Source organism: Olea europaea, chromosome 18, assembly GCF_002742605.1.
Source record: "Olea europaea var. sylvestris chromosome 18, O_europaea_v1, whole genome shotgun sequence".
NCBI classification, from domain to species: Eukaryota; Viridiplantae; Streptophyta; class Magnoliopsida; order Lamiales; family Oleaceae; genus Olea; species Olea europaea.
Window position 1 is genome coordinate 5,478,412 of NC_036254.1, and position 21,398 is coordinate 5,499,809.

General features: G+C 33.5%; 1 protein-coding gene across 4 annotated transcripts; it reads left to right on the forward strand.

The window, feature by feature from the left end:
* The first annotated feature begins 16,056 nt into the window (after positions 1-16,056).
* On the forward strand, positions 16,057-21,392 carry LOC111367275 (E3 ubiquitin-protein ligase FANCL). Of its 4 annotated transcripts, none has more exons than XM_022988052.1 (12): positions 16,057-16,312; positions 16,449-16,493; positions 16,569-16,640; positions 17,420-17,490; positions 18,899-18,977; positions 19,059-19,157; positions 19,274-19,388; positions 19,482-19,539; positions 19,622-19,693; positions 19,990-20,120; positions 20,282-20,405; positions 20,659-21,392. In XM_022988052.1, the coding sequence occupies exons 2-12, from the start codon at positions 16,473-16,475 to the stop codon at positions 20,756-20,758; spliced, it is 942 nt and encodes a 313-aa protein (XP_022843820.1). In that variant the 5' UTR covers positions 16,057-16,312; positions 16,449-16,472; the 3' UTR covers positions 20,759-21,392. The 4 variants fall into 4 exon arrangements, with proteins under 4 accessions (XP_022843820.1, XP_022843824.1, XP_022843821.1 ...); XM_022988056.1 differs by having other exon boundaries at positions 20,707-21,392; XM_022988053.1 differs by having other exon boundaries at positions 16,449-16,487.
* The last annotated feature ends 6 nt before the right edge of the window (positions 21,393-21,398 follow it).

The window sequence follows — 21,398 nt, forward strand, 5'->3', positions numbered from 1 at the left end:
CATCCAGAAAGGCCACATCAAGATCACGTCTCTCTTTCCTGATGTGCCCCACCAACTCCTCCAGGGCTACCACGTATACATCCTGGGCCACAACATCAAACTCGGAAGACTCTTTCCAGGCCTCCACCGCCCTGTCAATCTTGGCCTCAACCTTTTTTGTAGCCTGCCTCACCCTTTCATTGGCCTTTTGTACGTTCTGGATGGCCTCTCTAACTTTGCTGCGCTCCTCTTCTGCCCGAGCTCTGGCCTCTTCCTCCGAGGCCCTCAACGCCTTGATCTTCTCCATCAGTCTCTCCTCGACATCGAGCCTGGAGTTCTGCTCGATCCCCATCTAGTTTAGCTTCTCCTGATACTCCTTCTCCCTCAGAGCGAACTGGGCTTTTTCAGCCTCCATGCTATTGCAATGATTGAATGCCTGATCTTTTGCCTCTATGAGTTTGTCCAGCTCGGACTTCACCTATTTTTCAAAAATCAAATAAGCCATTAAAACATTTATAAAATTAATCAAAAATCAAGTAAGAGGTATACCTTGTCTACCACTGCCATCATGTATAAAACTGATCGGTGGCCATGGAGTTGAGCAGTGACCAAAGCCTCACCAATGGGCATCTCGTTCAGATAGCCCTGTTCTTTCTCACCCTAGCTCCGGGTAAGTAGATTGGCCGACTCCCTCAAAGGTGAAGTGAGCGTGACAGTCATGCCCCTTGAAGGAGAAGGAGCTCGGAGATAGTCCAAAAATATCTCTGGTCTATGTCCCACCAGACTTTCCCAGCTTGGCCTCTGTAAATCTGGGCATCGATCCTACAAGTTCGCAAAACTGGTCCCGACAGCAAAAGGGGCAACCAGGGATGGCAACGAGGGGGACGGCAGGGTTGGGCTAGATAAAGGCACTGCATCTGGAATTCTCAGTGATGGGGGGTGCAGATCGGTTCCTCTTTAACGAAACCTCCTCCTCCACCTCTTCAGAACAGCTCTCCATCCGTTCTGGGACTTTTCTCTTTTTTCCCTTAGCTGCCTTGTAGCCCCGCATTTCATCCTGATGACCTGAGAAAGCAGTGAAATGCTCAAAAAATATGTATATGCATAAAGAAATTATAACCGCAAATGAAGATCAAAATATTACCTGAACTGGATGGAGCCGAACTTGAAGCTCGTACTTGCAGAAATTCGGCCCGGTATAAGTTCGAATCTGAGATTACAAACTTACAGTACCTTTGCTTTTTAGGTAACGATCTTATTTTCTCTGCTCGTCTCTGAGTATCTTTGGTTAACATCTCCTTCTTGTAATCTGCACAAAGAAAATATACCGAGGTCAGCACTTCGTCAAACATACGCCTTGCTAAAAGACTAAAATCTAAAAAGACACTTACAAAACGAATAATAGAGCCTAGGAACCACGTCCTCCATATTCACCTCGGCAGAATGAAACTGCCACTCCCCTGATACATAAAACCATTCTTCCTTCTATTTCTTAATTGAGGAAGGGGTGTCTAACACCAAAGAACATCCCGTCCTGGGCCTAACGCTTGTGTACCACCAGCTCGAGTTCTTCCCATCCTCCTTAAAAGTAAACAGAGAATCGAATTGCTGGACACTTAGCTCGGGATTCTGCATTTGGTCCCACAAAATAAGGGTGGCTATTAAGGTTCGCCACCCGTTAGGGCATAGCTGCATGAGAGCTATGCCCCAAGAAGAAAGGAATTTACGAATCACCCTAGGAAAAGGAAGCCTAAGGCCAGCCTAGAGGATAGCCGAGTTCAGAGCAACACATCCTTTAGGAGGAGTGTCAGCTCGGTCAGATGGCTCTGGTATTATCATAACTACCGAACTAGGAATGGCGTATTTAGCTCGCCAGCTGGCCAACATATCCCTTGTCACAGTTGACCTATAAGAACTCGCCCCCACTCCCCGGAATTACTCTCCTCAACATCCTTACTGGATCTACCTGCTCCCTTGAAACCCTCGCGTCCTAAGTCCATCACAGGATGCCCTAGGTCAGTTGGGTTAGCTACGGAAATAGGAATGGGGGTAAAAACTTCCTTGCAACTAGAAGACGAAGTCGTCGAGAAGGAGACTGACTCTTCCTGCTGGTTGCCCCAGGAATGAACTCTAGACTCGTCCGAACTCATGTATAAACTAAGAAAAGAAGCACATACTGAAAGGAGGCAACAGATAAGAACAGAAGGATACCTGGGAGACGAACTAAGAAAACGATCTCACTTGAATACGGGAATACGAACTTAGGGAAATTGCCCAAATATTTGAGAAAGTAAAATCAGTGAAATAGGAAGAGAAATGATTGACCAAAAATGAATTTAAAGAAAGGGAAGATGAGAGGGTGTGATCTGAGCTATTCATCCAGAAATAGAGGAAAAATATCAACGGTCCAAAAGTCTTGGAGACAAAACGACGTAGTTTTGGCAAAGCTTGCTGAAGAAGCTACTTATAAATGGTGTACAGCTCATCCACCTCAAAAGATGATACTTGTCACAACCATAAATGTACTTCTTGGAGAAAGCATCATTGAGGTCAGCCTCCCTACGGTAGAGCTGACTTGGGGGGTAACTGTTGATATCCGAACTCTGATCTGGTATAAACAGTTCGCTAACCCCACCTCAGTTGAACGTAAGTTCAGCCCACACTCCTAAGTCGGATTTATCCACCGTTATCTTAGAAAAACATTATGATTACCCCTTGTCACATCACCCTATCAATCAGAGACACTTGCCACAGGTGATGTCATCGCCACCCAGAACAACCAATTTCAAGTCCTCGAACTCCAGCCCGTTACAGGTCATCATTACCTGGGTAATACATTGACACATGACCACCGGCCTCATTGACCAATCACAGGAGAATTTGGCGACCCGAGTTTCGAGCTCGGCACTGTTGCAATTTGATTGATTTCGACTGAAATTATGTATAAATAGTTGAATATGACCCTTGTAAAGGCAGAGAAAATTCATATAACGACTTATGGCACAATAACACTAAAATGACATCTTTGTGATCTTTTCTAAGCACAAATCGCCTTTTTTCTTAAAGTTGGTTCAAAATTATCCTTGCTAATTTTGACATCAACAAAGAAAAAGCATGAAAGGGATTAAAGATTCGATGCTTGAAACCAGTCACATAACCTCTCCTAAATCGCGAAATTCTAGTGATCGAAAGGTGAATTGGTTGCTTATCTGATTTCATTAGAGGAAAATTCATTTTTTACATTTGTTGGGTGTGTATGGTTTGGATAGTCACACGTTTCTTGAATTCGTGACCTCATTTTTGAAAAAAAAAAAAAAATCCGATTCGAGAGATTCTGACCCACATTTGATTGAGGCCAACCCAACTATTTGGGCATGAATATATGCATTTTTATGTACATTTTTGTGATTTTTGTGACCAACCTTTCATGTCTGATTTATGTTTTGACGTTGACCAATTTCCTAATTAGAAACACACGTTTTTGTGTCTTTTGTGACTGACATCCTCGTCTGATTTTTGTTTTGACTGTGACCAATTTCCTAATTCATTTTAAACACTATTATGTGTTTGTGACATGTCTATATTTTAATGATGAATCACGTGGTTGTAATATGCCTATCTGTTTATATAATTTGCGACCTTTAGTTATATGTGTCCTGAGCAGAGTTTGTCATGAAATGATTGCATGAGACATACTTACTATGTGATATAAATCCATGTACAACCATCAAATATTGTGGTCTGGTTGTTAATTTTGTCATCTATTGCATGAATGAAAACATACTATATCAAAAAAATTTTGGTTTCCTAGTAAAATTACCACCAATGCAATAAAAAAAACGTGCTATCAAATTTTACATAAAAGTTCAACGATGAACAAAAACAAACACTACTTGATACGTGCTTCTTCTGTTACGTGAACTGTAAGGAGATAGTTGTTCAACATCAACTAATACATCATTTTCTACTCCGACACGATGAGCAACTGAACAAGAAAGGGATGTGGTTTATGATGGTTGGTAGGTATTTATGATTCCTTGCCTGGGTTTTGTTTGGTTATGAGACTTAAATACTAGGGACAAGATTTGAGGTAAAGTCTTCAAAATTCACATGCCAGGATTAAGAAGAAATATTTGGACACTTGAATCTAATCATAAATGAAAATGTTAGAGACATTTTCCTTGGCCTGATGAATGAAAAAGATCATGATGTAGTGAGGAATGGAATTCTTTATTTGATAACATCTTACATTTTCTCAACCTCGTTGAGAATTATTTATTTGTTCTTGTTGAAGACGTTAGGCAAAGTATTTGTTTGAACTTTCCATAAAGTCATTGAAAGATGGATTAAGTAACAGAAATACACATTACAGACTTAAAGGATTCCTAGTTGCCTTTCGAGTTTAGATTTATGAGTGTATTCCTGTGCTTAACGAGATTGTTACTTTTAGGATGGGGAGAAGGTACCCACGTATCTTGAATTGGAGATCAGATAAATGGTGCTAAACTTGAAGATGAGGTGTTCTCTGTACCGGGTGGAAGTTTTCATTTTAGTTGTCTATTACTTAACAAGTCACAAGTCAGTCATAGTTCACATTAGAGAGTCACAGGTCACATTCCACATTATGCAGTTAAAGTAAAACTCAACTGTATATTTCACATGTCATAGTAAACAGTTTTCATGCACAGGTTATAACTCTCATTATTAGGTCATAGCTCTACTTTATAAAGTCACATTCCACATTCTGCAATCACTATACAACTGGAGTTGACAAGTCTTTTAATTTATTTTGTTGTAATAAATTCAAGTACAGGACATCAATCCGTCTGAGATGGAGATGGTAGAGCCATATATGGATGTGGTTCCATATAATCGACGACAGTAATTAGAAGTTCAAAGTCCCAGCAACCAGTCAACAAGTCCAAATACACGCATTCTAATGATTCTCAATGGACGATTGGGCCATCCGAGTGATATCAAGGATAAGAACAACAATGATTTTGTTGATCTAATTTCAAGAAAACAAATGATATCATTTACTATTCATTCTTTATGGATCCTCCGACGGAGCCACATAAGGCGAACGTTAATTCACCGATGGACGAAAGTGCATCAGCGCATATGTCTCCACCTTATGCATCAGATACATATAGATATGACATATGTTACTATCTTTATTTTCATGTTTCGAAATTGAAATTGCATGCTAATTCTAGGTCAAGTGTTGTATTTCTATCTTAAATCTTGATTTTATTACGAGGTCACAGGTCATTTTACACGAGTCACAAACAAATGTGAATTGGTCATAGATTTTTTTATCCAAGTTATAATTTACATAATTGTTGTCGACATGGTTCACAAGTACATATGCATTTGTCACATATCTTAGTAAATATGTCACATGTCGTTTACATAGGTTACATATACACATGCACTAGTCTAAAGTCACAGTGTCCAAGTGTGACATGTCATGATGTACAGGTCACAGTCCAATGTGTAAGGGTCACACGCCATTCATATACGACAATATCTTACATTCTCCATGTCATTGATGTATACCAATTTTCATAGTTGTTGGAGAATTTGAGAAATGAATTTAGTGAACTCTAAACGAAAAATATGGAGTTTTATATGTAAATTAATGATGTCAAGCGCGCAATTATCATCATTAAAGGCTAACATGAATCACAAGCTAAATACTGTTATTCATATGCAAGGAAAAATTAGGTCAGACTTGATAGAGATGGGGGTAGAACTGAACTTTCTATCTAATTCTATGACCGTAATGATAACAAGCTCAATGGGTCAAATTTTGAAAAAATTCAAAGAAAGAAGTGAATTGAGAAGGGTTGGAGATGTACCCATTCAGAAAGAAGTAAGTTTATCCTATTACCTAGGTCATTTTATATGGTTCATATTTCATTTCTTGACTATTCATGTTTGTTCATTTGTAGGGAAAAAAATGGTGAAGAAACTGCTGACAAGAAAGGAAAGGGAAAGATGTACCCTAATGTGCAATTTTTTGACCCAATGACGATGGAACCGCCGTCATTTGATTTGTGGATTTGTTATACTCAACCTACTTCAAACGTTGATAACATGCCCGATATGCCTCAATCAAAACAAGTAGAAGAACAACTGGAGTCCCAAATTGCTCGTGTAGCGATGGATACAGAAGTTGCCAATCAAGAGGTGACTTGTTACAAAAAACCAATTACATGCACAAAGTATATATTACACATTGTGGTCATAGATAAACTATTTTAATATTTCAATATGTCACGGGTATAAACCACTTCTACATGATCATCTAGATTGCCATTGAAGTGGGTTTCCAGACCTGCATGAATATTACAATCCCCATTTGTTTCTAATGAAGGGAAGCCAAGCAAGAGTTCGGACAATATTGTAGTTTTGTGCTTTTACCAGCATGTTGATAATGCTGATGTTATTGCTTTTAAGAGTTGGTTTTATAAAGGTTACAAACCAACAAATAAGTATGTGTATTCGATCATATTTTTGTGAAATATGAACTAGGAATTATTGAATCTTAAAAACTTTTGATGAAATATGAACCATGAATTATTGTGCTTGGTTGCGATATTCCACAGCAATAGAATAGTATGATTTTGACCATTAGTTTACAATATGATCAACTACATATTAACTATCTTATTTATAGATGTAAACTGAATATATTTTTCCAGCCTTAATGAGGCATATTCGTGATCAAATATGCTGAGTACATTCTTCATAATGACTAGAGTCCATGCTAAAAGAGTTTGATATTGCCAAAGCTAGACTGGATATAGCCGCACAGCTCTAAAAATATCGTGAAATCAAGAAGCCACCAAAGGGGGAAAAGAAATGGTTGAGAGGGGATAGTTATAGAATGAAATTTGAATTTTTATTTTTATTTATTTTTTATCATCGATCACTTTGTAATGGAAGGGAACTTTGTACTTATCATTTTGTATTAGATGAATGCTTTTGATGTTTTATGATTGATTATTTCTTTATTCATATTCATGTCGTAGTTAAATATGATTGATTTTTTTGATGTTATATATATTTATGCTCAAGTCACATATGTAGTATTATATGTATGTATCACCAGGTTTATACTCAAAGCTAGGCCAGTTCTATTTTTTAAGTCACATTACAAGTTGTGACAAGCATAGGTCACAGTTGTCAAGTCACATGTTGTCCTTTTGATGTCACATCTCTTGTATTTATGTTCACAATTTGTGAATTAATAACCTAAATGGTCACTGCATTTTTCAAAAAGTTTTAATTAGATTACTGAACTTTAAAAATCACTCAAGTCATCATTGAACTTTATAAAAGGTTTTCAAGAGATCACTAAACTTTACAAAAGGTTTTCACGGGACACTGAACTTTAAAAATTATCCCATTCATCACTGAATTTTGCAAAAATTTTCCAGGGGTCACCAAGTTTAGTGACTCCGAGGAAATTTTTTGACAAGTTCAGTGATGAATGGAGTGATTTTTGAAGTTCAATGACCCATATAAACTTTTTGCAGAGTTCAGTGATGACTTGGGTGATTCCTAAAGTTCAGTGACCCGGTGAAAACTTTTTACAAAGTTTAGTGACCATTTGGATTTTTAACCCATAATTTGTTGCTAACGTAGGTCATAAGTTTATATATGATTATCTCTTTATGTTTTCTATGTCACAATTCCATTTTTGAAGTCACATGTCAATTTGTTGCAAGAATAGGCCAATTTCATCATGTTACATTTCATCCTTTGAGGTCACAAATGATTACCTTCACACCATACATCATGCCACAAGTCTTATGCATAGGTGACATTACTAAAATCTAATGTAACACAAATATTTTTATTAAAGTCAAGTATCAAGTACTGTTTAAAAGTCATATATCACTACTTTATAGTCATAGTCCTTTACTTTCGCGTCTCAAATCAAGTATTATATAATGTGTACATGTTCTATATTGTTTACAAGTTCTGTAACAATTTTCACCATGATGTCCACATTTGACTGTGATCATCCTTTCACATGATGATCTCTTCCTCTTTTCAAATGACCTTCCTGTACTTCTTTTTGGGTTGGGTGCTAATACAACTGTCTTAAATTTCATTGGGTATTGTCCACTCACTAGAATTTACAATTGGAAAAATCGTATGTTGATACAAATTAATGTATGCCTCTCTTGTGTAAAAAAAGTATGAACAATAATTATATACATCTATCTTCATCATTGCAATAATAGCCAAGGCACGCGAAAAGGTAATTGATCTGCTTGAAATGTCCTATATGTGCATGTACATTGCTCTGTATCAACGATGAAAGATGAGCTATTAATAGAAAACATGGTATGATTTGCAGGAGATACTTGCAAACAATTACACAATTTTTTGAACATGTCAATTAACAGGTATGAAATATAGTTCACAGAGATGAAGTTAAAAGATAAGTCATAGATACAAAATATAGGTCACAGATACAAACGTTACCCTCAAATTTCTCAAATTAGTACTTATGTCCCTAAATATTTTTTTGTACTTGCTCGGTTGCTTCATGAAAGTGCCATGCACGGTGTCTCTGTGTTTGCAGAACCAAGACAACAAATCCAATAGAGCTATAACAAAGAAGTTCTTGACCATCTTTGTGATTGCATTTATAGATTCCAATATATTTGAAGTCATACTAAGTATTGATTAGCTACATCTGAAATCGTGACCACTTTTTGGGGCTTACTTCGTCGTACAAGCAAACATTAAGAAGATTCATGAAGTACATTTTATTTGTGACATAGAATTCTGTATGTTAAATTAGGTTGCAATCAACACGTTACCAAATAAGTCGTAATCTTCAGATTCATAAAGTTAAGCTATTGCATGTTATATTCGAATTCTACCAAGGTGTATACACGGACTGTTGAATTGAATGCTTGTGTTATGTTGAAACCTGATTTGCCAACATATGACTTTAGGTTCTGTAGAAGATGATATGAATAAATCCCATGATATCTCCCTAGATATATATTTTCACTTGCATTCTTGATACGATTATGGATATCTGATACAAAACACAATCCATCCCTATACCTATACGCCTTCTTCAATTGTTTGAAGAACTATGTTCAGGACCTATCGTTCTCATTATTTCCAATTCTAAATGCAAGTACGAATATGCTATTATTTGCGCCCTATGTACATCCTATGTATAGAGTACCACCATGATGTCCATTCAAATACATGTCATCAATTACAATCATAGGTTTACAATACTCCCATCCACTAATTGATGCACTTAGGGCCATGAAACAATATTTGAACCTATTGTGACCATCAAGTTCTGAATTCGTGACTGTTCAGAATTTGTTTGTTGGAGCATATAAAAGAAGCATGGTAGCTTTATGAATGACTCTGTTGGATCACCCCTAAGCCTCTTCAACGTTCTCTCCCAAGATCTCCATGCCTTCACATAGTTTAATGAAACCCGATAATTATATAACATATCGTTACATATATCGTTTGGAGTGTATATAGTTCACGACGAAATGTATTTGTATTTGATGCAAGTTGACACAACTGATGTTGATACTTGTCTATGAGATCCTAATACTATATTTGAAGCACATGCGTGATCATCTGTCATCCGTCTAATCTTAAACATATTTGTTGCTCCCATTTTTTATGATTTGCGTATCTAATTACACTCCTCTTGTGAACACCTTACAAGATATTCCTTCTTGTCTGAACAAACGTCCATATATTCAAACATATTCTGTATTGTATAGAATGGTAGACTCAATTTCATTATTTCCTTATTATGAAAAACCCTTCCTTTTTCTATTGCCTTTCCATTAGTCACGATCACAACTGTGTTTTCATTTTCAAATATGTGACCTACAAGTTCTATTTTTGCCTTGCATGTGTATGATGACATATCCATTAATGAAAATATTTCTCAACTAGAATTACATCAATTGGAATCGTGAATGTCTATTATCCATTTTTTACATCTGTGACCTTAATGTTTATGGGCTATTTCAAAGGGTCACGATCCATGACCTTCAGCACCTGGTACGAGTTCACATTACTATTACTCTTTATTAAAACTAGAGATAGATCATTGCTCAATAAATACTTCAACGTGATTGTTACCTTAGAGTGATCCAAACCAAACTCTCTCATAACAGTGTTTACTAGCTTCGTATAACAACAATTGAGATCAACCAATATCAACGATATTTGCAATCCATTTAACAAACATACATGCACGTTCCATTTCTGCACATTTTCAAAAGAAAAATAGTTTGAAATACCAGTGTCATTATGACTTATAATAAGGTCACACAATCACAATAGATAGATTACAGCTTCATATTTCTGGTCACATGACTACGATTAAAAATTAGAATCAGATCTAAAAAATAAATTCAACCTAAATGTTTCGTCGACAAAGCATGAAATACGAATTTGATTTGATGAGACTTCAAAATAATTCACAATGACTACGATATATGCAACACAGATTGTAATCATCGAAAAATGTAACCTACCAAAATGAACGTCTATTCTTGACTACGAAATTGTTTAAAAACATAATCGAATAAAAAGGATTTTGCCTTGATTCAGCAAATTTGCAATGTAATCATCCACCATCAATTTTCGCTTTGTGACAATTTCTGAGCTGAATCCCCCAATTGCTACCATTTCGAATATATTAATGATGATAGAATGGAGCTAGATAAATTATGGGTCAATGTTGTCACCTGCTGGGTGAATAATGGTACTGTTTAGGGATGGGATTTTGTATTTTAAGGAGTCCAGACATAGATGGAAATCGAAAGCTTGATTTTAGGGATTGATTTGTAATGGATTGATCTTTATAGGTAGGATTCTCTAAGATTTGAAAGATGAAAGCGCATATCTTAAATATGAAATGTATTATACTTTCTATTTGGGTTATGAAAATTTCCCATAAAACAATCTGAAGCCTTAGTCAAGGATTTCTTGGACTCCGCTCTAAGCCCAATAACGAAAGAGGGTTATAAAAATAAAAAGAAAATCGATATTAATGGTAGGTAAAGCATTTGAAGCAAAAACTAAATGCTATTCAAAGTTCTCATTTAGTTGAATTATGTATTAATCAAATAAATTCGAGTTGTATAATAGTAAAATTGTTAAAACCAAAAGAATAAATCAAAGAAAAACCAAAATATTAAATGTTATACTATCTCTTTCCACGTAGATGTTGTGTGCGATCCATGACAGATTCAATGACACGTGTCAAGTTATGTCTATATCATTATGAGTAATTCAAATTGTCTTGTGAACTTTCATATGCCTCGTCAATATTGCTTCAACAAGGAGAAGCGAGTAATAGATCACCAACGAGGAAAAATTCATGATGTGGTTCGTTTCCCACCGAACCTTAGTCTCTCTCTTCTTTAGAGTTGATTGGAATGACAAAACTACTTAGCTTACACAAATTCTTCAAAGGCTAAATGGATATTGATCGGGCAAAGAATGTTGGACTCCATATTTCTTGATTCAAATAAAAGAAAAATATAATTAAAAAGTACAAAATAGATCAAACAATAATTAGTTGGTTAATAATAACATCGCCAATAAACAAATGACACATGTTCAAAAGATACTAGAAGCTATTATCCACAAATCATTGTGTGATATGTGTTCATGAAATGTAAAAAGTCTAAAGTACCATGGACCAATCTCAACATGAAGAACAGCGTATAAAATCAAACTCTTTATCCATTTAGTTTCTCTTGTACACTTGTTATAATCATCGATACTAACTTAATCATCAGAATGCAAATGTTGGTCAAGCTACTTGAATGACTGTATTTGCAAGATAATAACACTATGTATAGGATCTTCAATAAGTGGATAGAGATGTTGCGTGAATTTATTAATATCTTAAATTATAATATCATAAAATTTTTAAATTAGGAATATAAGTCACGTGCCTATGGACGCAGGATTCTACGAAAAAGGCGCAGGGTGACTCGAAAACGTGGGACCTTGACTTAGCAACGAAGGAAAGCTCATAGAGCTTTTTTCGCAACAAAAGTTATTGATTTATTAGAGCCTGTTTGGAAGATGCATTCAAGAAATACGACGATATGTTTGACAAGTTGAAGTTGGGGATGGTGTTTATACTGAAGAGCATACTGAGGTATCATCACAAGAAGAAGTTGATAGGCGTCTTTCATTTGGTGGTTGTCGATGACATTGACACATTCAACAACTATCCATAGGACAAAGCTGACAATTATCAGCTCTCCTCGACGATCTTGAAATACATATTATTTATTTTGTGATTTATGTTGTATGTCATTTCGAAATCTCGATGCATGGTCATTAACTCAGTGAAATGTTAATATGTCAGCTTGAATTGCTCACTGAGCTGATACCATTGATCGAGGAGGAGGGTCAGAGTCATATCTGAAGAGATACAGTATGTAGGTGATAGGGGTCCTAGACAGTGACAGAGAATAGCGGAGATGGTGACAGGGAGGGTGACAGTGGAGGGGTTGGGATGTACACAGTTGTTTCATTAGAATCATTATGGATGTCAGTGGAGATGGAAGAGGTGTCGGTGGTGAGGATGAAATAATTGTAATAATTGTAATTTTTTTTATTTATGAAATAATTGTATATATTGTGAAATTTATTTAAATAAGGTAATGAAATATTAAATACATACTACACACAACTAATTAAGATGATTTATAAATGAAATATCTAAATAAGAAATTAAATTAAATATTACTTTTTTATTTAATTAAGTGATTAAATAAATAATTAAACAACGTAATTAAATATTACATAAATAATATATATAACTATGTCGAAGAGGACCCTCCAACTTGACAGATAATGTCGCGAGTTTGGATGGCACCTTGTACGAAACATATTATTGACGTGCCAGAGCAAAATTGTTAGCAAGAGGACTAGATTGCTGTCACAACATATTGTTTCTCTGTACACGATTGAAGCAAAGAAGAGAACATCTGTTGATGGTACGCTGTCCAACCTCTTTCGTGAAATCGACTAGGGTGATTGTGAAAACTTCGCATTTAAGTTAGGAATGTAAATGGATCGGATATATGGATCGAATTTGCTCAAATTCGATCCGATCCATTAATAATAATTATCATATCCGATCCGAAATTGAAAAAATTAGAAAAATAAAGATTTTATTTATTTATCAGATAGGAATGACCTATATCCATATTTGATTCATTTAGTTAACGGATTATCGAGTTTGAATCTCGATTGGGTTATCGAATTTAAGGTCCTAAATCCATCTCCCATTAATTTCATTGGATTTAGATCGAATTCGAATCAAAATCCAATCTATTGATTCATTTAGTTAACAAATTATTGAATTCAAGTCTCGATTGGGTTATCAGATTGAGACCATAAATCCATCTCCTATTAATTTCATCGGATTCGGATCAAAATTCAATCAATTGACAACCCTAATTGAAGTACATTAAATTTTTAGCATCGAACGTGGTGTAGAGCTAATAAACTAAACACACATTAAAATGCAAGCGTTCTTTTATGTACATTGTGACCCGTAATTATAATAATTTCAAAAGTAAGCATTTTTTTTAAAAAAGTTTGTAATACTTTAGTTTTTATATAATTATATAATAAATAACTAATTACTCTTAATTACATATATAACACACTATAAATAAAGAAAATTGAGAAAATCAATAACATACTATAAATAGAGAGTACATAGGATTTAAATAGATATTACACATTCGTTGGATAGAGAGTAATATACCATAATTGGAAACTTCTCACTCAACTTTATTTTGTAGAGCAAATATAGTATTGACATTATTGAATAATGTTTGATGTATTGTAAATCTGACCAGGCCTAAAGTTCAACTTCCATCTCTGTTAAATATTCTCATACACCATGTGATTTATGTTCTAATTAAATATTAAATAAATAATATACATAACCAATTAAGATAATTAATTAATGAGATATTTAAAGAATAAATTAGATTAAATATAAATTTTCTATTCGAATTAGTGATTAAAAAAAGTAATGAAATATTACATAAACTATATACATAACAAATTAAGATAATTAATTAATGAAATATTTAAAGAAAAAATTAAATTAAATATTAATTTTTTATTTGAGTAAGTTTTTAAAATAAATAATTAAATAAAATAATAAAATATGCATTACCAATCAAGATAATTAATAAAAAAAATATCTAAACAAGAAATCAAATCAAATATTGGATAATTCTACATGTACTAATTCATAAGGATATTCATAATGTACATATGGAATTCCATGAGTGGAGGATAAATTTTCTTTTTTTCAAATATTCAATAATGTTATGTCATTTGTACATTATGGTATAATATTTTTATTTAAATAAATAACTAAAATAAAGTAATTAAATACTAATGACTAATAATAGACATAACCAATTAAGATAATTAATTACTGAAATATCTAAATAAGAAATTAAATTAAATATTATTTTTTATTTAATTAAGTGATTAAATAAATAACTAAACAAAGTAATTAAATATTAAATAAAGAATATACATAATTAATTAAGATAATTAATTAATGAAATATTTAAATAAGAATTAAAATAAATATTAATTCTTTGATTAAATAAATAATTAAATAAGGTAATTACATTTTAAATACATAATATACATAACCAATTAAGATAATTAAATAATAAAACATCTAAATAAGAAATTAAATTAAATATTAATTTTTTATTTAATTAAGTGATTAAATAAATAATTAAAAAAATAAATAATATACATGGCTAATTAAGACAATTAATTAAAAAATATTTAAATAAGAAATTAAAATAAATATTAATTTTTTATTTAAATAAGTGATTAAATAAAGTAATTAAATATTAAATGAGCAATATACATAACCAATTAAGGTAATTAATTAATAAAGAAATATTTAAACAAGAAACCAAATTAAATATTAATTTTTTTATTTGAGTAAGTGTTGAAAATAAATAATTAAATAAGGACCAATTAAGATAATTAATTAATGAAATATTTAAAAGAGAAACCAAATTAAATATTTAAATGAGAAACTAAATTAAATATTAATTTTTTAATTTGAGTAAGTGTTTAAAATATATAATTAAATATACATATATCAATTAAGGTAATTAGTTAATGAAATATTTAAATAAGAAATTAAAATAAATATTAATTTTTTAATTTGAGTAAGTGTTTAAAATATATAATTAAATATACATATATCAATTAAGGTAATTAGTTAATGAAATATTTAAATAAGAAATTAAAATAAATATTAATTTTTTAATTTGAGTAAGTGTTTAAAATAAATAATTAAATAGATTAATTAAATATTAAATAAATAATATACATAATCGATTAAGATAGTTAATTAACGAAATATTTAAACAAGAATGTAAATTAAATATTAATTTTTTTATTTGAGTAAGTGTTTTAAATAATTAATTAAATATAAAGTGAAAAGTGTTTCGTTTTTTAATTTGTAATATAAGGGTATTTTTGTCTTTTTAAACAAAATTCTATCTTTGTAATTGTATAAATTATTTAAGGATATTTTTGTCTTTTACTCAACAAATGGCCATTTTGAAGATTGGCAAAATTTTTTGATCAAAGTGAAAAAATGGTATATTGACTTGGCTAATTTAAAAGTATATTGACTTGGACAATTTAAAAAATCGCTACTAAAATTACTTAAAATGGAATCGCTCATAAACTTCCAAATTGGACACTTAGAAAAATGCTAGTGCACCGAAACTCCCACCAATTAAAAAACTCGTGAGAAACTAAACACGATGATTATAAACACGTGATATCCAGAGTAGAAACTAGAACGATACATTGAACCCAGCCCAGTATATTGACTTGGCTAATTTAAAAAGTATATTGACTTGGACAATTTAAAAAATCGCTACTAAAATTACTTAAAATGGAATCGCTCATAAACGTCCAAATTGGACACTTAGAAAAATGCTAGTGCACCGAAACTCCCACCAATTAAAAACTCGTGAGAAACTAAACACGATGATTATAAACACGTGATATCCAGAGTAGAAACTAGAACGATACATTGAACCCAGCCCAACCAAACCCAGACGGAGGCCAAGCCAACAATTTTGCACTGCATCGTTTGCCGGAACATAAACACAACTCACGCTCACCGTTTATTGAAGCTACGGGAGAATGCAATAAAAAAAACAAAAAATACGAAGTCTTTTGAGGGTATTTGAACTACTGCACTGCCTGTAAGGTATTTGTTATTGTGTTCAAAAGACAGTTTTTTAGTTCCGTATACATTGTAGCCGTTCGAACTGATTATCGAGTTTCGGGAGTATATAGTACTGATAGTGTATTTTTTTGGTATTTCAATTTTATGGCCGTTGCAGATTATTTTCAGAATTTCGACGGGAATGAACGTCAGCATGGTAAAAGTATGAAATACTTAATTTGAAAAGATGCTTGCAAATGTGTCATGAATTTTAATTATCATTATGGATATATTTTAGGAATATTCTGGGGAAAGTAGGCGTTTGGAGCTGGCAAAATCCTCTGCTTTCTACCGCAGGATATATTCAGAGGTAATTTTTAGTTCTGAATACGGCTTTGGTTCCAGTATCTCTTGGTATCCATTCATAACTATAGGCATCAGTGCAATTTTTGGGAATACTATATTATCTTGCTGCATTGACGAATCTCAAACTCACCATATGATCTCTTTTCTCTTGTACAACTGTTTTGGTTTTCAATCTTTTATGTACTCACATTGTTCATGAAATAACTTTACTAGAGGCCTCCATTTAGATTTTGAAATTGTGGGTGTAAAAGTTGTTGTCAACAAAATTAAAGCAAAGGTAGATTACAGATTAAAATCAGCAAGTTTCGCAAGTTTCTTGTCAATTATGTTTTACATATTGTCATTTGGTAGACCTGGTACTTGATTATGCAAGTTGAAAGTCCTAAACTTGTTATGATACTGTAGATGTTCTAAATATTAAGAATCAAACCTTGCTTCAAATGATACTGGAAATTGTTAAATAGTTGATCAAAGGACTGTTTCACACATATATTCTTTGTGGTGAACAAAAGAAATTGTTGATGCACATCAATGGATGCTTATAACAGAGTAGTGATGTTTCCATTTTCTGTATATGATTAATGCTCTATATTATATATTTGGGATATATATCATTATTGGTACCTATCTATGTCATGCCCTATATTGAAGCTTCAGTATTTTGGCTTTGTTTCAAATGATTAAGCAAGTTTCAGTTTTCAATGATAATTTTTTCGCTGCAAATTCATGGCTACTGTTTCAAATATGGAGTGAAGATCTGTAAAATTTTGTTTATATTTTTAGGTAGAAGAGATTGGATGGGAACGCTTACTGAAATTGCAGGATGATCTGACATCTCTTAGCTTCCGTCTCATGTACAGCTATCTTGCGATCAGAATCTATATGCAGTTTTTGTAGAAGGAAGAAATAAATAATGCACTATCATTTTCTATGTTACTTCATAGCTTAAAGCTGCTTCATATGTTTTTCTTGGCTCATACTTTCTACCCCATACTATGTCATTCATGTAAGAGCTAATAATGGCGTTTATCATGTTTGTTAGTCATTTATCACTTTTTGAATGGACATAAATAGTTGGCCATAGGAATGCTAGACACAAGACATGGATCAGGACTGACGATTCTATTCAAAGAAAAAATGGGGTAAACAAGATTCATACAGGTTCAGCGTCGAAGTTATATAATTTATTTAAAAGAAAGAACAAACAAGTGTAAATGAAATATGATTTACTTTTCCAATATTATTCTCTTACTTATTTATGGCTTAGGTAGAAACTGTTCTGCACAACTCTGTCACATTGTTCCTTGAAGGCATTGGTGTCCTCTTTTTTTATCACCTGAAAAGTATGATTGTTTTAAAATATGAGACATCTAGGAAAAAATCTGAATCTCAATATTTCAGAGAAGCTTAGTTTGGACTAATCTTGAAACTTTTATTGTGTTTTTCTTTTAAGTTTTTGGTCGTGTACTGTTGAGGTTAAGTTAACTGGGATTAAACTATACAAGATGTAATATTTAGAAATTTGATATGCACAAGAATGCAAGACTTACACAAACTTTTTGCATCTATCCAGATATGTTATGCTATTACATGTTGCCCCTAGCTCTTTCACGAACCCTTGTTGGTTTATTTTTATTCTAAAGCACTAGAGGACCTCAAATTTTATGTTGGGGGTGCCTTCTTCTTTTATCCCTCAATGGCAGGATGCTCATGCATTTTTCTTCGTCTATGTGAAAGATTTTGAGGCAATTTGCTCGACCTCAAATTTCATTGAAATCCGAAACTAAACATTATATATATTATTTAAAGGCATGGAGGTCGTCCAAAAAACTTTTACTTTATGCCATCCAACTTAAGACAAAAGATGACAAATGATATGCAAATTTTATATGAAAAACCTGTGAGAGACAAGCGGCAATTAACTTTACATAGAAGGCAATGGGTGATTATATGGTCTCCATAAATTGATATTCTCAAACTCTTATGTTAATTTTGTAGAATGTTTTATTCACTTGATTTTAAATGACTTATTTTAGTCACTATGTTCTTGTCAATGACAAGTTGATTTATCTTACAATCCATTATACTTTCAAAATGGCGATATGCAGGCTCATCCATGCTAGGTTTGTAAACATGTAATAAAAATTAGGTAATTTTGTACTTGCAAATGAGTATAATTTATATGTTCATGATTACTTTTCACGTTAATCCTCTTTGGTTTAGTTGTTTTTGGCACTCATAATTTCTATATATATGATCTAGGGATAAAAAAGGAAGAGCGCATATTCTGGAGATAACATTAGATAAGACCTATCCCAAATGCCCACCTGCAGTGTCAGCGGTGAGTTTTCTACTGTTTCTTTGATTTTTGTTGTTTTGTGATAAATATGTGTAATACAAAGTTTATAGGTCATGTTCACAGGATGTGCCATACAACTTTAATTTAGAATGGCCGAGAAACTCAAGTTTAAGAGATGTTGTCCGGCAATTTCAGGAGGTACACGCTGATAAATTTGTTTCAGTTGAGTTAGTCTGTTATGCAGTCAGGTTTCTTTTACTTTGTTTCTTGGTTTCTTGAGGCATGAATTCATTTGTTCGCTGTCTAATTTTTAATGAGCAACTCACTGCTTTGCTTAGCACATGGACAAGCTCCAGGATTTCTGGTCTACCTTGGATGATATTGATCGATCTCTTTGGGTCACTAATCCAAAACAGCCAGATCTTGCAACATCCTATCGCCAAATCAATATAGGTTATTGTTGATCTATATGTCTTCTGATCAATCATATAGTCTTTTACTTGTTCTCTCTCCTTTTGCTAATCTCTTTTGTTTTGTCCTTCTTAGGAAATGATTGCTACATCATGCTGTCCATAAATGCCAGTGATCCGCGAGCCTTACCAGAGTAGATTTCTCTGATTTTTCTTTTTTCTTTTTTAACTATCTTTAACCTTTGGTTGAACAAATCAAATTCTTGATTCTGGTAGGTGTCGCTTCATGGGTGCTTATCCAAAAGTTAACTTGCTGAGGGAAATTTGGAGAAGAAGGTGCAAACTATGGTATGTTTCCATATAGATAAAACATATTCAAATCATGCTTTGTTTATTCATTTTAAGTTTTCAATTGGAATGCAACTTTCTCCTGTTCTCTATATTAGAGCATTTCTCTGAAAAATTTATTGCAAAAGCTCTATTAACCTTTGGGTCTGAATTGTGTAACTGTCATTATGGTTATCGCAATCTTCGAATGATCTCCAGTTTGCGTAAGGTTTTTGAAATTTAAGTTCAATTATATAGGCTCTGCTTGGAATGACTATCATTTGTTTGGTATTTTAATTATATCCAGTTCTTCATAGGACGAAAGACAAACCATTCCCTATAAATCTTGCGTGTGTTTTGGGCATTCAGCTGCCTCAAGCTCAACCTGTCCAAAAGAATGAGGAGCAAATAGAATGCGGCATTTGTTATGCTCAAAATCTTCCCTTAGGTAATGGCGTATGATTTGTTTTTTAGGGCAATCCCCCACTCGAATGGCAGCCCCCTCACATGTGGGGGTTTGCTTAATGGCGTTTTTTTTTTTTTTTTGGGCACCCCCCCCCCCCCCTCCTCCTCCTCCTCCTTGCATTTAACTTGGTGGTTTTGACATAGATGATGAACTTGGTACAAAGAGTGGGAGCGAAACTGATTATAAATGTGAAAATGCAAACTGCAATAGAGCCTTCCACAGCATTTGTCTTGGGGACTGGCTCCGTTCTATCACAACCACAAGGAAGTATGTTATGCTCTTTTGATCTCATTATGTTTTATGTCCATGTTCACAACTGTAGGAAACCGTGAATTATGGAAAGACATCTAAATCTTTCCATAATAAAGGAGATTGATAGGCTAATGTTATTCTCTTAAAATAAGAGATTATTTTTCCTTTTCTTATTAATTTCCTTTCTTAGTTGTATGATTGTAATATAAAGAGGTGTATAGTGGCATGTATAATGTCATATATGAAAAACATGAATTTCTCTCCTCAGTTTTCATGGTATCAGAGCTAGGTTCATACATCTAGCAATTTATGGCAGAATTTCCGGTCAACAGCATGGGGTCAGTCACGTCCGACGCCCCGCAAGTTGAAACAGAAAACTCTCCCATAATTGGTTCAAATGGGATTGAAAACTCGTTTAAGCTCACAGTCGAGAAGTTGAACAGGAAAAAATTATCGTGAGTGGACCCAGTCAATTGAACTGGTGATTGATGGAAGAGGGAAACTAGTTTATCTTACCAGCGAAACGAAAAGTTGTTGATAGGGCTTGATAAGGCATGAATTTTGAGATAGGATGAAGAGCACATGATCTGGTTGGTTTTCTGAGAGCAATTGGTAGATTTTCATTTGGAGATCCGTGTTTATTAGCTAAAGTTTCATTAGGCCACATCACCGGTTCCGACTCTTTTGGTGTCTCGGGTGCGAGGTATTCCTTTGACTTTGATTTTGGCCTTCTTGAGTAAACAAGTGTTTCCTTATCGCTTTGTTTATTTGCATTTCTCCTAGATTTCAAGTTTTTTTCTGTACATGGTATATTAGACTTGACAGGTTTAGTATATGTTGGCTCGGAGGGAGAGAGATATTAGCCTTTCAATCTCCTTTATTATGGAAAGATTTAGATGTCTTTCCATAATTCACGGCTTCTTACAACAACCCATTATTCTACCTACTAGCTCATATTCTGATGTACGTGCATTTATTACCGCTACAGTGTAGAATGTGTTGATTCTT